Raw genomic sequence first — 20,988 nt, 5'->3', positions numbered from 1 at the left:
TTATCTGATTTAATACTGGAGATACTAGGGGTACTGAGGTAAGAAGAAGCTGCTCATACTGCTGTACACCCTGTCTATATGATCTAATCCTGGAATTACCAAGGGTGCTGAGGTAAAAAATGGCAACTCACTCAACTGTCCACCCTGTCTGATCTTATACTGGAGATACCAGAAGTGCTGAGGTAAGAAGAGGCTGCTCACACTGCTGTCCAACCTGTCTGATCCAAAATTGAAGCTACCAGGGGTGCTGAGGTAAGAAGAGGCTGCTCACACTGCTGTTCATCCTATCTGATCAAAAACTGGAGATACCAGAAGTGCTGAGGTAAGAAGAGGCTGCTCACATAGCTGTCCATCCTGTCAGATCTTATACTGGAAATACCAGGTGTTCTGAGGTAAAAAATGTCAGCTCACACAGCTGTCCACCCTGTCTGATCTTATACTGGAGATATCAGAAGTGCATTGGTAAAAATAGGCTCCTCACATTGCTGTCCATCCTGTTTGATCTTATACTGGAGATACCAGAAGTGCTGAGGTAATAAGAGGCTACTCACACTGCTGTACACCCTGTCTATATGATCTAATACTGGAAATACCAGGTGTGCTGAGGTAAAAAATGGCAGCTCACATAGCTGTCCACCCTGTTTGATCTTATACTGGACATCCCATAAGTGCGGAGGTAAAAAAAAAAAAAAGAGGCTGCTCACACTGCTGTCCATCCTGTCTGATATTATACTAGAGATGCCAGACGTGCTGAGGTAAGAAGAGGCTGCTCACACTGTTGTCCACCCTATCTGCTCCAAAACTAGAGATACCAGTGGTGCTGAGGTAAGAAGAGGCTGCTCACACTGCTGTCCATCCTATCTGATCCAAAACTGGAGATACCAGAGGTGAGGAGGTAAGAAGAGACTGTTCAACACCATAGTGTCTCTGCATCCATAAATATCTGATCTATCAAAATGTAAAATTACTGAACTCGATAGGTAGAAAACTGTAAATAAAAAAACAAAAACAAATCAACACTCCATAATTGCGTTTTTTGGGCACCACAAATATGCAGAAAATGCTGTAAGAAGCCATCAAAACATCGTATTTACCCTAAAATGATATCAATGAGCCTGTCAGGCTTTTGGGCAAAAACTCAAAAACGAAGCCCCAAAACAGCCCATTGACCGAAAAATGAAAATGTTCTCGGTCTCGGAATATGGCGACACAAGTAATGTCACCTCATTTTAGAGGGTTTTTTTTTTTTACAGCATTGTGATCAGTGTATATGGACCATGAAATATGAGCCCATCCCAATACGTCTATAGTGCAGATAGGATTTAGTGACCTCCCGAATATTTTTAACCCCTTCCATATTTTGCAGCATGTCTTCCCCTGAGAGAACAGACGTCCCGTTTTCTTTCCCGTCAGCTGATGCCGTATAATCAATGTGTGCTGACTATTTCCAGCCAGCGATTTGCAGTCTACAATTTGTCAATGGGATTGGTTGTGCGCCGTCCTCCCCGTACTGCAGTGATTTTAATGGATCAGGCTATTCTATGCTATGGGGTGTGGGGAGGAGGCGTCCACGGCTGAGATACAGGAGCACGCTGCCATCCGAGCCGCCTTTATAGGGGGGTATATTCCATAGCTGGTGGGTGCAGATCACCCTATTCCATGCTCCCCAGGGTGGGTCACTGAGGGCGAGCAGGGGGTGCGTAAAAGGACACGAGGCGAAGATTTGCAGAAGGAAATACTATACAGCAATCATCAGGAAGAAGGGGAAACTCACAATGACTTAGTATGACATGACGACAAGTGGGGGCTGACAACTGTGACACATGGAAAAATGGAGGGGGAAGGAAGACGTGACTCAGTCCACAGTGCCATGATTAAGGTGAGCAGTAATCCTTCTCTACAGCTATGCTGCGCAGCAATGGACTAATAGAACTAGGATCAGTTTCTATTTTACCTAAAATCAGTGTCCTAAAGTAATCCTCCAACTTTTCTCATTACAACATTAATTGCGGATTAATATAAAAAAGAGCTATAAATCCTCTGCATTATACTGCAGTCGCCACCAGAGGGAGCCAAAGTAAGGTTACTCTGTAGGCAACTCAGCTCCCCCTGGTGGCGGCTAGAATGTCAAAGTTTTAAGGAATATTGCTTTAAAGAAAATTACTCAGAATAGGATTGTATTAATTTTTATTTTTTTATAACTAAAATGGTGGCGTAAACGTGTACCATCTGTCTGAAATTCAATATATATTTGTTTTTTATCTATCTATTTATCTTTTATTTTCTTCCTTTCCCTCTTTCCATTCTTACTTTCTTTCCCTTTTTCTTCTTTCCTTCCTTTCTTTCTCTTTATTCTCTTTCCTTTTTTGTTTTATTTCTTTCTTTTTTTTCTTTCTTTCATTGCCTTTGTTTTTCTCTCGCTTTCTTTTTTTTCTTCCTTTTCTTTCCCTCTTTCTTTCCATTCCTCCTTTTTTTTTTTTTCTTTTTCTTTCTTTCCTCTCTTTCTTTCATCCTTTTTTTTTCTCTCTTTTTTTTCTCGCTCTCTTTCACCCTTTCATTTTCTCTTTCGTTGTTTCTCTCTCCTTTTTTTCTTCCTTTTCTTTCCCTCTTTCTTTCCATTCCTCCTTTTTCTTCTTTATTTTTCTTTCTTTCCTCTCTTTCTTTTATCCTTTTTCTCTCCTTTTTTTTTTTGTTTCTCGCTCTCTTTCACCCTTTCATTTTCTCTTTCTTTGTTTCTCTCTCACTTTCTTTTTCTTCCTTTTCTTTCCCTCTTTCTTTCCATTCCTCCTTTTTCTTTTTTATTTTTCTTTCTTTCCTCTCTTTCTTTCATCCTTTCTTTTTGTCTCTTTTTTCTCGCTCTCTTTCACTCTTTCATTTTCTCTTTCTTTCTCACTATTTCTTTCGGGTTTTTTTGTCTTTATCTCTCCTCTTTTTTACTCTCTTTCTTTCTTTCTTTCTTTCTTTCTTTCTCCTCTCTTTTTTTTCTTTTTCTCTCTCTCCTGGTGCATGTCAATGCCTGGCCTCATGCATACAGATGGTAAATGACAAGGGCATTCCTAAAAATGACTGATCCTCCCTTTCCCCAGACCTGAATCCTATTGCGACCTTCTGGGACATTATATATCGGTACATCCAATGCTGCCACATACCGTCCAGTCGCTTGATCCCAGGTTCCCCCAGGACAGCATCCGCCATCTCATCAGGAGCATGCCCAGGTGTTGTCAAGACTGCACACAGGCACATTATCAGTTGCCCATTTTTTTTTACCTATTTAGGGTGATTTTGAACCCAGCCTTTATTGTCCGATTATTTCGGTTTACATTAATCGTTCATAAAAAAATTACAAAATTTATATCCATAAAGATTTATATATATTTGTGTGTGTGTACGTATACAATGCCTTGCGAAAGTATTCGCCCCCCCCCCTTGAATTTTTCAACCTTTTCCCACATTTCAGGCTTTAAACATAAAGATAAAAATGTTAATGTTCTGGTGAAGAATCAACAACAAGTGGACACAATTGTGAAGCTGAAGGAAATTTATTGCTTATTTTAAATTTTTGAAAAAATAAAAAACTGAAAATTGGGGCGTGCAATATTATTCATCCCCTGTAAGTTAACACTTTGTAGCGCCCCCTTTTGCTGCGATTACAGCTGCAGTCTCTTGGGGTATGTGTCTATCAGTTTTGCACATGGAGAGACTGAAATTCTCGCCCATTCTTTCTTTGTATACAGCTGGAGCTGAGTGAGGTTGGATGGAGGCGTTTGTGAACAGCAGTTTTCAGCTCTTTCCACAGATTCTCAATTGGGTTCAGGTCTGGGCTGTGACTTGGCCATTCTAACACCTGGATACGTTTTATTTGTGAACCATTCCATTGTAGATTTTGCTTTGTGTTTGGGATCATTGTCTTGTTGGAAGACAAATCTCCGTCCCAGTCTCAGGTCTTTTGCTGACTCCAACAGGTTTTCTTCAAGAATGGTTCTGTATTTGGCAACATCCATCTTCCCATCAATTTTAACCATCTTCCCTGTCCCTGCTGAAGAAAATCAGGCCAAAACCATGATGCTGCCACCATGTTTGACAGTGGGGATGGTGTGTTCTGGGTGATGAGCTGTGTTGCTTTTACACCAAACATATCGTTTGGCATTGTGCCCAAATAGTTTTGATTTTGGTTACATCTGACCAGTGCACCTTCTTCCACATGTTTGGTGTCTCCCTGGTGGCTTGTGGCAAACTGTAAACTACACATTTTATGGATATCTTTGAGAAATGGCTTTCTTCTTGGCACTCTTCCATAAAGGCCAGATTTGTGCAGTGTACGACTGATTGTTGTCCTATGGACAGACTCTCCCACCTCAGCTGTAGATCTCTGCAGTTCATCCAGACTGATCATGGGCCTCTTGGCTGCATCTCTGATCAGTCTTCTCCTTGTTTGAGATGACAGTTTGGATGGACGGCCGGGTCTTGGTAGATTTGCAGTGGTATGATTCTCCTTCCATTTCAATATGATCGCTTGCACAGTGCTCCTTGGGATGTTTAAAGTTTTGGAAATCGTTTTGTAACCAAATCTGGCTTTAAACTTCTCCGCAACAGTATCATGGACCTGCCTGTTGTGTTCCTTGGTCTTCATGATGCTCTCTGCGCTTTACACAGAACACTGAGACTATCACAGAGCAGGTGCATTTATACGGAGACTTGATTACACACAGGGGCTTATATTTATCATCATCAGTCATTTAGGACAACATTGGATCATTTAGAGATCCTCAATGACCTTCTGGAGTGAGTTTGCTGCACTGAAAGTAAAGGGGATGAATAATATTGCACTCCCCAATTTTCAGTTTATTATATTTTACAAAATTTTAAAATAAGCAATAAATTTCATTCAACTTCACAATTGTGTCCCACTTGTTGTTGATTCTTCACCATAATTTTTTTTTTTTTATCTTTAAAGCCTGAAATGTTGGAAAAGGTTGAAAAATTCAAGGGGGCCGAATACTTTCGCAAGGCACTGTATGTAACCGTGCACAGTCTGTATGGCTGTTACATCAGACGAACATCTGTGGAGGCCGATGACACATGGCTCACATGGTCGGATCACACCCTCTTGCAAATGCTCTGACTGTGCAGGACTGAGCCTGGAACCATTGTGTCCTCCTCATTCATGGAGCGCTCGGTGGTCCTGTGCCAGGGCTGTCATTTTCTGCCTGGCTGATCGCCCCTCTGCCCTCTGTACCATCTATCCCCCTTCAAATCTTGCCTTCTTCATGGTGCTGTAACGGTTTATATGTTTGTTCTTCTCCATACATTTAATCTAAACTTTCTTTTGCCCCTAATTTTCTTCTTTCCGTTATTAGGGGGAGTCTCGGGGAAGCTCGAGGAGGCGCAGGCTCTTCTGGAAGCTCCGACAACGTTGGAAACTACTTGGTCTATTTGAAATTGATAAGGATCACGAGTTTTACCCCCTGACCTGCGATCTGAAGGAAGGACTGAAGGATGCGGTTCAGGACGCCATCCAGAGTGAGGCCACGGTGAGACGAGGGTGAAGCCCGCCGCCAAATCTGGACCTTCAGGGTCATTTCCAACTGGGAAAGTTATTATCTGCGATAATTTGCTGGCGGTCCCACCAAATCGGGTTTTCCATCCTTTTTTGGGATCGCACAATATTCTATATGGGGCGGCCGAAGACGGCCGAGTACAGCGATGGATATTACAGACAGTGGGGGCCATCGTGCCTTTTACAGCCTCCGTCTTGGGATTGTTGAGGTTTCGGAAACTTGATAACGTGCCAATTTGGAAATACCCTACAACAGCTAATCACAGAGCCATTTTTTCCCCTCTCCTTCCAGTAGCCAAATTTTTTTAAGTGTGTATGTATATATATATATATATATATATATATATAAAATGTATGTATATATAATATAACAGAATACATAACTTATATATATTACTATGTATACACGTGTGTGTGTATATATATATATATATATATATATATATATATATATATATATATATATATATAGTATTGTGTGTGTGTGCGTGTGTGTATATATATATATATATATATATATATGGTATATATATGCGCGGTATATACATATATGTGTATGTATATATATATATATATATATATATACATTATATATATAATATTTATGTATTTTTTTATAATATATATATATATGTTATACTGTATATATCTATATAATATAACGGAATACATAAATTATATATATATATATATTACTGTATATACCTATGTATACATATGTATGTATGTGTGTGTATATATATATATATATATATATATATATGTATGGTATGTGTGTATATACATATATATGTGTATATATATATATACATATATATACATATACACATATGTATGTACATAATATGCACAGACACAATATATATATATATATATAATTTTTTCTTTTTTTTTCTTTCACTATATTTTACCATATAACATATTGAAAAATCTGTGAATTAAAGGTCCACGTGAGGTGAAAAATAAAACAAAAAAAAAAACATCACAATTTTTAATTTTTTTTTTTTTTTCCAGGAGTGTTTTGTTTTTCTGACATGCATGTTTTTGGAAAACCAGCTTTTGAAAAGGGCAAAAACGCGTCGCTTTTAACAATTTTATCAACTTTTTTCTTTACATGATGGAATAAACTACAATAGTTGATATATTTTTTTTAAAGTGAGCTGGAAGTTGCTTCGTCTCTTTATGTTTTCTTTGAGAAGGTGGGGGTGATAAAAAAAAAATAATTTTGCATTTTTTTTCTTTAGGGTTTAGGTAATAGGTAAAATATTTTTAGAAATGGACGCGGTAATACTAAACATCATTTTTTTTTTTTTTGCTTCCTAATTTTTTCATTTTTAAATGGACAGAAAGGAAATAATTAAAATGTATTTTTTAATTTCTAGAATTTATTTCTTTTGTATATTTCACCTTCTCTTCTTTTTTTTTTTTTTTTTTAAAAAATCCTAAAAAGGACTAAATATACTATTCTTTATTTCTGGTACTATAAACTACAAAACTTCAGCACTGATATATGTATATATATATATATATATATATATATATATATATATTTATTTTTTTTCCTCGCCGGTTTCTGGCTATTATATGACAGGTGGCGACTTGTGATTTGTACAGATTAATTTAAAAATAATTTTCTTTTACAGCAGCCGATTCTTACAGAAGAGGATTTTGGCGCTAAACTCACCCAGGGCCATGAGGTAGGTCTTATAGGTCTTGGGTGTTATTTTTAGTCTTCTTTACAGAGGAATCTGATATGGAAAACTAATTTTGCAATATCAGCATCTGTAGAGAGTGTAATGCTTCATCCGCCCTGTAGAGGCGCTGCAGGGAAACTGAGCACGTACGGCTGATTGCTGGTGGTTGCAGTAACAGGACAGCTTCATACCAGGGAACCTTCCTAATCTTATAACCTGATGGTTTTTTTATGGTTTTCCTTCTTCCACAGGGATATGAGATGAGGACATACGCGGGGCCGGTGTTCAAGCATTTTCGCCAGTCTCTGAGTATATCGGAGGAAAGTTACCAGAGATCTCTGTCTTCCTGCGGCCTTTACCTTCAATTCATTAGTAACTCCAAGAGCAAAGCGGACTTCTTCCTGACGTGAGTATTAAAGGTTAAGTGTATAAAAGTCCCCACCGCTCTGCTGACCCCATAACTGCAGAGTCCAGACCTCTTCTGGTAACATCGGCATAAACACTGCGCCCGCCGGGAGCTTCATGGCCGAACAGCTGCAGCCGCCGTACATCACCAAGCTCAATGCCGAGCCGTACATCACCAAGCACAATGCTGAGCCGTACATCACCCAAGCACAATGCTGAGCCGTACATCACCAAGCACAATGCTGAGCCGTACATCACCCAAGCACAATGCTGAGCCGTACATCACCAAGCACAATGCTGATCCGTACATCACCAAGCACAATGCCGAGCCGTACATCACCAAGCACAATGCTGAGCCGTACATCACCAAACACAGTGCCGAGCCGTACATCACCAAGCACAATGCCGATCCGTACATCACCAAGCACTATGCCGATCCGTACATCACCAAGCACAATGCCGAGCCCTACATCACCAAGCACAATGCTGAGCCGTACATCACCAAACACAATGCTGAGCCGTACATCACCAAGCACAATGCCGAGCCGTACATCACCAAACACAATGCCGATCCCTACATCACCAAGCACAATGCTGAGCCGTACATCACCAAGCACAATGCTGAGCCGTACATCACCAAGCACAATGCTGAGCCGTACATCACCAAGCACAATGCTGAGCCGTACATCACCAAACACAGTGCCGAGCCGTACATCACCAAGCACAATGCCGATCCGTACATCACCAAGCACAATGCCGATCCGTACATCACCAAGCACAATGCCGAGCCCTACATCACCAACCACAATGCTGAGCCGTACATCACCAAACACAATGCCGATCCGTACATCACCAAGCACAATGCCGAGCCGTACGTCACCAAGCACAATGCCGAGCCCTACATCACCAAGCACAATGCTGAGCCGTACATCACCAAGCACAATGCTGAGCCGTACATCACCAAACACAGTGCCGAGCCGTACATCACCAAGCACAATGTCGATCCGTACATCACCAAGCACAATGCCGATCCGTACATCACCAAGCACAATGCCGATCCGTACATCACCAAGCACAATGCCGATCCGTACATCACCAAGCACAATGCCGAGCCGTACATCACCAAGCACAATGCTGAGCCGTACATCACCAAGCACAATGCCGAGCCCTACATCACCAAGCACAATGCTGAGCCCTACGTCACCAAGCACAATGCCGAGCCGTACATCACCAGGCACAATGCCGAGCCATACGTGACCAAGCACAATGCCGAAGCGTACATCACCAAGGACAATGCTGAGCCGTACATCACCAAGCACAATGCCGAGCCGTGCATCACCAAGCACAATGCCGAGCCGTGCATCACCAAGCACAATGCTGAGCCGTGCATCACCAAGCACAATGCTGAGCCGTACACCACCAAGCACAATGCCGAGCCGTACATCACCAAGCACAATGCCGAGCCGTGCATCACCAAGCACAATGCTGAGCCGTACACCACCAAGCACAATGCCGAGCCGTACATCACCAAGCACAATGCTGAGCCGTGCATCACCAAGCACAATGCTGAGCTGTACATCACCAAGCACAATGCTGAGCTGTACGTCACCAAGCACAATGCCGAGCCATACATCACCAAGCACAATGCCGATCCGTACATCACCAAGCACAATGCCGAGCCATACATCACCAAGCACAATGCCGAGCCGTACACCACCAAGCATATTATCATCCCAAGACTCTTTCCAAAAGGGAGCAGATGCCTCATTTAATGTACCGAATTGAACTTTCTTCCCTCAAATATGACCCAATTCATTACTGACTTCAGCTAATTTTGTGTTTTGGACTTATAACCAAGAGTCTCTCTACATGTTGCAAAATTACAATTTCCAGCATGCTGTGAAAGCCATACTGCCGGGCATGCTGGGAGTTGTAGTCTTGCAACAGATGGAGAGATGCAGCTTGTACTTGAAAGCATTTTCCAAAATTACGGAATATCTGTATAATCTCACAACTGTCTGTGCGGATGATGATGTTGATGATGATCACAATGTGGCATTAACAGGAGTCTCTTTTTGTAGAAATGACAAACGGCTTTTTCTGAAGACCCAAAGTAAGAGGGAAGTTCACTTCATGCTGCATATCCTACCCAAATACATCCAGCACTTCCAGTCCTATCCGCATTCCCTGCTGGTGAAGATATTGGGTGAGTAGTGCTCAACAGGGTGATTTATGGATATATAAATATATAGATACACTGAGAAGGAAAAGTCGTGGAATGATGGAAATGACACGATGGGTGGATGTGTCACTGATCTGCAAACGATGGAAAAATGGAAACAAAATTATGAAAACCTATGGAGTATGAGTGTCACATGCAAAAATCACCACATTTAGAGCCTCCGCTGCTATCAGTGAGGTTATTAATGGTGGTCTGAGGATGGTTCTGCTCTGCTGAATGCACTTAGGGACACAAATCATCAAGATCCTCTGCTGGCGGCTCCTTTTGTAGTCGCCGATGAAGGTTGTCCCAGATGTGCTGAAAAGGAGACAAGTCTGGAGACGCTGCAGCCATGTGAGCAATGACCACACCGCTTGGTCCACCACCAAATCAATGCAACTCCGAATTGTCAATGCACATGAAATTAAGTCTGGAGGGGTCTGGCTACTCTACATTATGCCACCCAGGAGGAGGACTGGTGTGATGTTCTCACGTGAAGGTCTTTTCATGGCGTTGCCCATGTTATCTCCCCACCAATCTTCGGCAATCATTGCATTCAGGGCAAAAGTTGGACTCCTCGCTGAAGAGGATAGGCCTCCATTGCTCCATTCCAACCTTCAATCTCCACCTGGAGACCACGTCATGAAGAGGGAACATCACACCGGTCCTCCCCTCGGGATTATGATATGAGGGTGGCATTATATGTGGTATTCGGATGCCTCTAGTCTTCATTCCAGGTGCACTAATATCTCAGGATTGCATTGATTTGGTTGTGGAACCAGTAATGTGCCCATTTCTCCAGAGTGTCCCAGAAGCCATTTTTCAACATGACAACACCATGTCACATATTCCTTGTCTTACTGTGATCCACCAGCATGGCCTAAACCTAAACCTGCTCACATGGCTGCAATGGCTGCAGCGTCTCCAGACTTGTCTCCAATCGAGCACAGCTGGGACGTCATTAGTTGGTAATAACACGGGGAGCTGCCAGCAGAGGATCTTGATCGTTGGTAACACGGGGAGCTGCCAGCAGAGGATCTTGATGGTTGGTAACACAGGGAGCTGCCAGCAGAGGATCTTGATGGTTGGTAACACGGGGAGCTGCCAGCAGAGGATCTTGATGGTTGGTAACACGGGGAGCTGCCAGCAGAGGATCTTGATGGTTGGTAACACTGGGAGCTGCCAGCAGAGGATCTTGATGGTTGGTAACATGGGGAGCTGCCAGCAGAGGATCTTGATGGTTGGTAACACGGGGAGCTGCCAGCAGAGGATCTTGATGGTTGGTAATAACTCGGAGAGCTGCCAGCAGAGGATCTTGATGGTTGGTAATAACTCGGAGAGCTACCAGCAGAGGATCTTGATGGTTGGTAATAACACGGGGAGCTGCCAGCAGAGGATCTTGATGATGGTAATAACTCGGGGAGCTGCCAGCAGAGGATCTTGATGATGGTAATAACTCGGAGAGCTGCCAGCAGAGGATCTTGATGGTTGGTAATAACTCGGGGAGCTGCCAGCAGAGGATTTTGATGGTTGGTAATAACTCGGGGAGCTGCCAGCAGAGGATCTTGATGGTTGGTAATAACTCGGGGAGCTGCCAGCAGAGGATGTTGATGGTTGGTAATAACATCAGAAGCTGCCAGCAGAGGATCCTGATGATTTGCCCGAGTACATTCAGCAGCAGAACCGTCCTCAGCCATTGATAACAGCGCGTGTCGGGATTTCTGCACATGGCGCTCATACTCCATACTGAATAAATCCAGATGTTTTTAAGATTTGGTGTCCACGTTTTCATTATTTGTTGGTCATTATCACGTCTATCCATCCTGTGATTTCTATAATTCCACGACCCTTACGTCTTGGTGTTACATTCTCAAGATCGAGGCGTGTATATGGATATATAGATTTATAGATAGATGTATATGCAGCATACTGTCGGTATAGCTCTCATCATCCATCACATTACCTCTCGTCTCTTTCTCTAGGTGTACACAGCATCACCAGAGCTCAGGAGAAAAAGGTAAGAAGCCGCGTGTTTCAAAATCTCTGATTGCTGTCAGTGGAAGGGAAAGCTAAAGACCCTACAATGTCCAGTGCTTAGAATTGGATAAAAGTAAAATATATCTTTGTACCGTGTTAGCCAGTAGAGATAAAAACATTGTTTAAAAGAACTGAGAGTCCTCAGTGGTTGATACCTTTTAATGGCTAACTGAAAAGATTGGATATAATTATTTCCTGTGTAATGTGTGTGCTGCTGAAGTCTAGATAGGCAGGTTATACACTGACATCGTGTGGTGCAAAATTTGGGCCTGAGTCCCCCTTTATGTTGGTCAGATGTATGAATATGTATTTATACATTCTAAATCCTATAAAGACATACGAGTCACCCCCCCACTATTTAGTAATGTCCCGCACCCTGGGCTCCTTTCTCGTAAATATACCAGATCCTAGTATATATGCCTCCCATCCTGATAAGTATGTCCCCCATCCTGGTATATCTGTCTACCCATCCTGATATATATGTTCCCCACTCTAGCTCACATCCCGGAGTATACTGTATATAACTGTGTCCTGGTAATGTCCCCATCCTGGGCCCCTCCTGATATATAATGTCCCCCTCCTGGTATCTACTGTCCTCCTCCTGGGGCCCTCCTGGTGTATACTGTCCCTCTCCTGGTATCTACTGTCCCCCTCCTGATATCTACTGTCGCCATCCTCGTATATACTGTCCCCCTCCTGGGGCCCTCCTAGTATATACTGTCACCCTCCTGGTATCTACTGTCCTCCTCCTGGGGCCCTCCTTGTATATACTGTCCCCCTCCTGATATCTACTGTTGCCATCCTGGTATATACTGTCCCTCTCCTAGGGCCCTCCTAGTATATACTGTCACCCTCCTGGTATCTACTGTCCTCCTCCTGGGGCCCTCCTTGTATATACTGTCCCTCTCCTGGTATCTACTGTCCCCCTCCTGATATCTACTGTCGCCATCCTGGTATATACTGTCCCCCTCCTGGGGCCCTCCTAATATATACTGTCACCTTCCTGGTATATACTGTCCCCCTCCTGGGGCCCTCTTAGTATATACTGTCACCCTCCTGGTATCTACTGTCCTCCTCCTGGGGCCCTCCTTGTATATACTGTCCATCTCCTGGTATCTACTGTCCCCCTCCTGGGGCCCTCCTGTATATACTGTCACCCTCCTGGTATCTACTGTCCTCCTCCTGGGGCCCTCCTGTATATACTGTCCCTCTCCTGGTATCTACTGTCCCCCTCCTGATATCTACTGTCGCCATCCTGGTATATACACTCCCCCTCCTGGGGCCCTCCTAGTATATACTGTCACCCTCCTGGTATCTACTGTCCTCCTCCTGGGGCCCTCCTGTATATACTGTCCCTCTCCTGGTATCTACTGTCCCCCTCCTTATATGTACTGTCGCCATCCTGGTATATACACTCCCTCTCCTGGGGCCCTCCTTGTATATACTGTCCTCCTCCTGATATCTACTGTCGCCATTCCTGATATATACTTTCCCTCTCCTAGGGCCCTACTAGTATATACTGTCACCCTCCTGGTATCTACTGTCCTCTTCCTGGGACCCTCCTTGTATATACTATCCCCCTCCTGGTATCTACTGTCCCTCTCCTGTATCTATTGTCCTCCTCCTGGTTTATACTGTCCCCCCTGCTGGGCCCCTTCTGGTAAAGACAGTCCCCCTCCTGGTATATACTGTCCTCTTCCTGGTATCTACTGTCTCCATTCTGGTATATATGTCCCCATCCTGGTAAATATGCTTCTGCTCTGTCTAATGGAAAACACAACAACATTGTACGCACCGTCCCTGGCTTCCACGTCCTTCTATGTAGCCAGCGCACAGTGACCGGCAGCTTTCATCGGTGTCGGTGCAATTGCAACGCATGACATCGTTGGCAGCGTGTATCGCAGTACAGGGACCTGATGGGTCTCTGCACCGCGAAGCATTTCAGCTGGATGTGCAGCCTCAGAGGCACATCCAGCTGAAGCAGGAGCTGGGGTCAGCGGGCCCCTTGCACCCCCAGGCCCGGTCATGGTTGCGATCCCTGCGACCGCGATCGTTCCACGCTTGCCTATAGACCTGACTGTATAATAAAGAGTGGCATTCATCTGGGCTTCACATTGGGATGTGGTATGTGTGTGCCAGCAATATGGCCGCTGGCAGCTCACACCGCGCCGGTTTCTATGCTGATTTGTGTCACTAATCCGTGTTGTCTTTTATCCTAGAAATACTTCATCATCATGCAGAGCGTCTTCTTCCCGGATGAGCGGATCACGGGCCGGTGAGGACGGGTGTTATAACCGCCTCCCTCTATGGACGCTCCGGTTTGTAGGCAATAACCGTCTTTCTTCGGTTTCAGCTACGATATTAAAGGCTGTCACGTGAGCCGATGGACCGAGCCAGAACCGGAGGGCAGCAGAGTCCTGCAGGTCTTCAAGGATCAAAACTTCGAAGGAAATGTTATCTGTTTGGGTATGTGGTCAAATCTGGTCATCACTTACTTATTGGACAATCCTTTTATCTTAGAACGGACCCCCAATGATAACCTACAGGTCCCCAGTAACCTGTATGAGAACTGATAAGCAGGTGCTTCATTTTCCTACAGCACCCCCGCAGGTAGAATGAAGTATTACACCAATTCTAATAAAATCTATGTGACTTCCATGAACTGATCAAACATGTTAGGGTCTCCAAAAACTCATTGTTGTTAATTCTAATAGGCAAGGATCCTTAAAAAACACAAAAAAACTTCCATAAGCATATATAAAAGTAACTTTTTATATTATAGCCTTAAACAAACTCTCAAACTTTCCATAAGTATTTGATTAAAAATACCCCCACTTTTCTATGGCCATAACCCCTCCCCCTCCAAAAAAAAACTATTCCGGAAGTATTTCATAAAAGAATTTTTTTTTTTCTTATATAGCCATTTTATTGGAAAATAATAAGGAGCTGACACTCACTAGCAGTTCATAGATTTCAGTTGGAACTGTGTAATACTTCATTTTTCCTGCGGGGGAGCTGTAGGGAAATTAAAGAGGAGCAACCACCAGGATTTTCATATATAAACTAAAGCCAGTGCTATACTTGCGCTATCATGCTGATTCTATACATACCTTTAGTTGTGAGATCGGATGTATACTTTCTGAAATACAGGCAAGAGTATTTTGGTTAGGTTATTTGATTAATAGGTGCAACGGAATATCAAATAGGTGGGTTGGGTTTTGCAAGTTATTTCAGTCCCTCTGCTGCCTGTCCTTCCTCCCCCTGTCCTTTCTTTCCCCCTGTCCTTTCTCTCCCCCTGTCCTTTCTCTCCCCCTGTCCTTTCTCTCCCCCTGTCCTTTCTCTCCTCCTGTCCTTTCTCTCCCCCTGTCCTTTCTCTCCCCCTGTCCTTTCTCTCCCCCTGTCCTTTCTCTCCCCCTGTCCTTTCTCTCCCCCTGTCCTTCCTCTCCCCGTGTCCTTTCTCTCCCCCTGTCCTTTCTCTCCCCCTGTCCTTCCTCTCCCCCTGTCCTTCCTCTCCCCCTGTCCTTCCTCTCCCCCTGTCCTTCCTCTCCCCCTGTCCTTCCTCTCCCCCTGTCCTTCCTCTCCCCCTGTCCTTCCTCTCCCCCTGTCCTTTCTCTCCCCCTGTCCTTCCTCCACCTGTCCTTCCTTCCTCCTCCCCCTGTAATAATAGAGACAGGGGGAGGAAGAACAAGCAGGTAGACAGGGGCGGGAATAACTAGCAAAAGCCGACCCACCTATTAGATATTCTGTAGCTGCTGTCAATCAAATAACAGTGCATTTCACAAAATTTACTTGCCTATAATTCAGAAAGTATACATCCGATCTCACAACTAAAGGTATGTATAGAATCAGCATGATAGCGCCAGTATAGCACTGGCTTTAGTTTATATAGGAAAATCCTGATGGTTGATCCTCTTTAAGCACTTGCTTCCAGGTTTTCTCAGTTATTGTCTGGATGATCACTATGAAAGTGTCTGTATATCTTCAGTAGCTGTCTGCCTCTGGTAGAGACATCTGGTGGTGGGCTATCTTCCCTAAGAACAAGTGGATTCATCATGCCTTATCCTTCTTGATGTCGGGAGGACCAAATATAGATAAGATGGTTGAATTGCGTCTCCAAAATCAGCAGGACCGGACAACTTGGCATTAATGACTACGGGCACATTTAGAAGACATGTCCAAAAGAAGTTCTATATGATAAAAATAATACATTGGAACTAAGGGGGATCTAGGGGTCTCTATATGGGCAACAGGAAGTGGTGGAGGGGGCCATGGAGTCACAAGAGAGCGAACACTGAGGGACATTTTACTAAACACAAGTCCTGTGGGAGGAGTTTGACTGGTGTAAAGTGGGGAAGTGCCTCTGTCAACCAATGAGATTCCACCTCTCATACTGTCTGATTGGTTATCATTTGCAGCTCCTCCCCTTTTTTGTCTATAAATCACTTCTCGCTTCCCCTCCAGATCGACAGCGTTCCTGGCTTCTTCGTCAGACGGAGCTGGACACGCTTTTCTTAAAGGAGCTCAATGTCCTGGATTACAGTCTTCTGGTTGGATTTCAGCCTCTACATCAAGATGAGAAAAACCAGAGCTGGTCTTTGGCCAATCTAATCGTCCGTACTAAAAGGTGAGACCACAGCAAATCCATTGCGTGAACGCCACCTTGACAGACCCCTCCGTGCTGGCAACTAATAATGATGGGGTCTGTCAATGTCAATGTCGCCATGCAGTCAGAACATTACATTAGGAGGTATATTTCAGAGTATCTGAGACAGCACCACCTTAGGTTGGCACTGGTATTGCAGCAAATCCAGAATTGCGTTACAATACAATCAAATCCATCGCATGAACTACACCTTGACAGACCACTCCATGCCTGCAACTAATAATGACGGGGGTCTGTCGATGTCAATGTCACCATACAGTCAGAACATTACTTTAGGAGGTAAAACCAGAGCTGGTACTAAAAGGTAAGACCACACCAAGTCCATCGCGCAAACGACACCTTGACAGACCCCTCCGTGCTGGCAACTAATAATTAATGGGGGTCTGTCAATGTCGATGTCTCTGTGCAGTCAGAACATTACTTTAGGAGGTATACATCAGAGTATCTGAGACAGCGCCACCTTGGGTTGGGACTGGTATTGAAGCACACTCAGAATTGCGCTGCGATACAATCAAATTCATTGCGTGAACAACACCTTGACAGACCCCTTCCATGCCGGCAACTAATACTGATGGGGTCTGTCAATATCCTCATGTGGTCAGAACATTATGTTAAGAGGTATATACCAGAGAATCTGAGACAGCGCCATCTTGGGGGTTTGGACTAGTATTACAGCACACTCAGAATTGCAATGCAATACTATCATATCCATCGCGTGAACGATACCTTGAAGACCCCTCCATGCTGGCAACTAATAATGATGGGGTCTGTCGATGTCAATGTCCCTCTGCAGTCAGAACATTACGTTAAGAGGCATTCATCAGAATATTTGAGACAGCGCCACCTTGAGTTGAGACTGGTATTACAACACACTCAGAATTGCGCTGCAATACAATCAAGTCCATCACGTGAACGACACCTTGACAGACCCCTCCATGCTGACAACTAATAATGAAGGGGTCTGACGATGTCAATGTCACCGTGCAGTTAGAACATGATGTTTCAAGGCATACATCAGAGTATCTGAGACAGCACCACCTTGGGTTGGGACTGGTATTACAGCACAGTCAGAATTGCGCTGCAAGACAATCAAGTCCATCACATGAACGACACCTTGAAGACCCCTCCATTCTGGCAACTAATAATGGTGGGGTCTGTCGATGTCAATGTCCCTCTGCAGTCAGAACATTACGTTTGAAGGCATATGTCAGAGTATCTGAGACAGCACCACCTTGGGTGGGGACTGGTATTGCAGCACAATCAGAATTGCGCAGCGATACAATCAAAACCATTGGGTGAACGACACCTTGACAGACCCCTCCATGCTGGCAACTAATAATAATAGGGTCTGTCAATGTCAATGTCCCTCTGCAGTCAGAACTTTACGTTTCAAGGCATACTGTATATCAGAGAATCTGTGACAGCACCACCTTAGGTTGCGACTGGTATTGCAGCATACTCAGAATTGAGCTGCAATACCAAACCTAACCACATAGAGGATAGTGGCGCTGTTTCGGAAGGGTAAAATAACATTTGTTTCCTAAACTAATTCTCCTCTGCCCTCCAGGTCTGTTAATGGGACTGGTAGTCCCACTACATCCAAGTGCGCGTCTGTGCCCGGAACTGTAGAGGAGGAAAGTGAATCCACGGATAGAGAAGACGACGGGACCGAGTTTAGTGACACCCCAGACATGACTTCTACTAGACGCCCACCCATGAAAAAAATTGGGCAACAAGTCAGCACCGTGTCCGATATCTCCGAGGTTATGGCCCAAAACCGCCGCCTCCTTCCTAACTACAAGAACCCGCTGCACGTGATGGACGGGCCGGAACTGAGATACTTCATTGGAATCATTGACATATTCACCGTCTATGGCCTGAAGAAACGACTGGAACACTTGTGGAAGAGCGTGCGTTACCACGGGCAGGAGTTCTCCACCGTCAGCCCCTCTCGCTACTCACAGCGCTTGTGTCACTGGGTGCAGACACATACCGTGTAGTCGTACGCCACCGCCAAAGTCAATTACTGTGAATATTTATATATCCTTGGCCCTGGAGATGAGGCTTAATTTTAGGTTACATCTCCCACGGTTCTGATAATGGAAAATGCATGAGCTTATGCCAAAATTTTAGGGTGTGGTTCTCAAAAGCCACCAGCAGAGGGCAGGCTTCCTTCCTTCTCACTTTACTACCTGCTGTAAAATGCATCTTGTTTAAAAGAGTTGGTATATAATGAGTATACGCTTCATAATTCCGCTTCCCTTAAGCCATGGCACACAAAGGAAGTGGGTATTCTGTCTTTTTGGGGGGGGCAAAACCATAATATTATTGGTTTATTTTTCTCTAATGTCCCTTCTAGATCTCTTAAAGGAGGATTTTAGCACCAATAATTGGCTTTATTTTTAGAAACAGCGCCACCCTTGTTCACAGGCCATGTCTGGTATTGCAGCTCCCTTTCAGATCTCTTAGAGGATTTTAGGGCAAATAATTGGCATTATTTTCAGAAACAGCGCCATTATTGTCCACAGGCCATGTCTGGTATTTCAGCTCCCTTCTAGATCTCTTGAAGGAGGATTTTAGGACAAATAATTGGCTTTATTTTCAGAAACAGCGCCAACCTTGTCCACTGCCCGGGTCTGGTATTGCAGCTCCCTTCTAGATCTCTTAAAGGAGGAGTTTAGGATCAATAATTGGCTTTATTTCATAAACGGCGCCATCCTTGTCCAGAGGCCGTGTCTGGTATTGCAGCTCTCTTCTAGATCTCTTAAAGGAGGAGTTTAGGATCAATAATTGGCTTTATTTCATAAACGGCGCCATCCTTGTCCAGAGGCCGTGTCTGGTATTGCAGCTCCCTTCTAGATCTCTTAAAGGAGGAGTTTAGGATCAATAATTGGCTTTATTTTCATAAACGGCGCCATCCTTGTCCAGAGGCCGTGTCTGGTATTGCAGCTCCCTTCTAGATCTCTTAAAGGAGGAGTTTAGGATCAATAATTGGCTTTATTTCATAAACGGCGCCATCCTTGTCCAGAGGCCGTGTCTGGTATTGCAGCTCCCTTCTAGATCTCTTAAAGGAGGAGTTTAGGATCAATAATTGGCTTTATTTCATAAACGGCGCCATCCTTGTCCAGAGGCCGTGTCTGGTATTGCAGCTCCCTTCTAGATCTCTTAAAGGAGGAGTTTAGGATCAATAATTGGCTTTATTTCATAAACGGCGCCACCCTTGTCCAGAGGCCGTGTCTGGTATTGCAGATCCCTTCTAGATCTCTTAAAGGATGAGTTTAGGATCAATAATTGGCTTTATTTCATAAACGGCGCCATCCTTGTCCAGAGGCCGTGTCTGGTATTGCAGCTCCCTTCTAGATCTCTTAAAGGAGGAGTTTAGGATCAATAATTGGCTTTATTTCATAAACGGCGCCACCCTTGTCCACTGCCCGGGTCTGGTATTGCAGCTCCTTTCTAGATCTCTTAAAGGAGGATTTTAGGACCAATAATTGGCTTTATTTTCAGAAACTGCGCCACCCTTGTCCATAGGTCATGTGTGGTATTGCAGCTCCCTTTTAGATCTCTTAGAGGATTTTAGGACAAATAATTGGCATTATTTTACTAAACCGCTCCACCCTTCTCCACAGGCCGTGTCTGGTATTGCAGCTCAATTTTTGGTTCTCTTAGAGGATTTTAGGACCAATAATTGGCTTTATTTTCAGAAACAGCGCCACCCTTGTCCACAGGCCGTGTCTGGTATTGCAGCTCCCTTTTAGAGCTCTTAAAGGAGGATTTTAGCACCAATAATTGACTTTATTTTCAGAAACAGCGCCACCCTTGTCCATAGGTCATGTCTGGTATTGCAGCTCAGCCTAATTTTTTTTTTTTTTTTAAAGTGTAACTTCATAAAACTTTTGGAGATCTTAAAAGTCTTGGTCACTTCTGAGACAACCCCCCCCCCCTCCACTTTTTTGACAACGAATAGTCTCAACGACTGTGATCATGCATTGGGGCCTAGGAGCTTAAAGTTGCACCTCTGCTGCTAGAAGTGATCGTACCAATAATTTTCCAGGTTATCAATATATTGGCCCTGGACAACCCCTTTAAGGATGTTTACCAATTAAGAAATTGTTACCTCTCACAACTATAACTGTGCCTGATGATGATGATGATGATGAAGATGAATTAAAGGAATTTTACTGTACTTTGTATTTTCTCTTTCCTGCTTGAAAAACAAAAAAATTAGACATGACTGACTCTTGCCTTCGAATTTGTAACATCAGGTGTATTAGGGGGTCACCTTTCATTCTCAGGTGCAGTTTTTGGGGGGTTTTGCATGTAAAGGGGTCTAGAAATAATTTTTCTAATTGGGTTTCATACAAAAATTTGCACTATATGCCTTCTGTAACCTTTGTGTTGTATTGACTAT

At 43.9% G+C, this 20,988-nt stretch overlaps 1 protein-coding gene across 2 annotated transcripts; it reads left to right on the top strand.

The window, feature by feature from the left end:
- The first annotated feature begins 1,459 nt into the window (after positions 1–1,459).
- Positions 1,460–20,763, top strand: PIP5KL1 (phosphatidylinositol-4-phosphate 5-kinase like 1). Of its 2 annotated transcripts, none has more exons than XM_075324286.1 (10): positions 1,460–1,879; positions 5,358–5,531; positions 7,201–7,254; positions 7,503–7,657; positions 9,738–9,862; positions 11,860–11,894; positions 14,134–14,189; positions 14,268–14,380; positions 16,376–16,538; positions 18,145–20,763. In XM_075324286.1, the coding sequence occupies exons 1-10, from the start codon at positions 1,832–1,834 to the stop codon at positions 18,575–18,577; spliced, it is 1,356 nt and encodes a 451-aa protein (XP_075180401.1). In that variant the 5' UTR covers positions 1,460–1,831; the 3' UTR covers positions 18,578–20,763. The 2 variants fall into 2 exon arrangements, with proteins under 2 accessions (XP_075180401.1, XP_075180402.1); XM_075324287.1 differs by lacking the exon at positions 1,460–1,879 and adding an exon at positions 5,172–5,270.
- Positions 20,764–20,988: the final 225 nt, after the last annotated feature.

This window comes from Anomaloglossus baeobatrachus, chromosome 9, assembly GCF_048569485.1.
Source record: "Anomaloglossus baeobatrachus isolate aAnoBae1 chromosome 9, aAnoBae1.hap1, whole genome shotgun sequence".
Taxonomy (NCBI): Eukaryota; Metazoa; Chordata; class Amphibia; order Anura; family Aromobatidae; genus Anomaloglossus; species Anomaloglossus baeobatrachus.
Note: the sequence above shows the minus strand (reverse complement) of the source record. Positions and strands in the feature narration are given on the sequence as shown.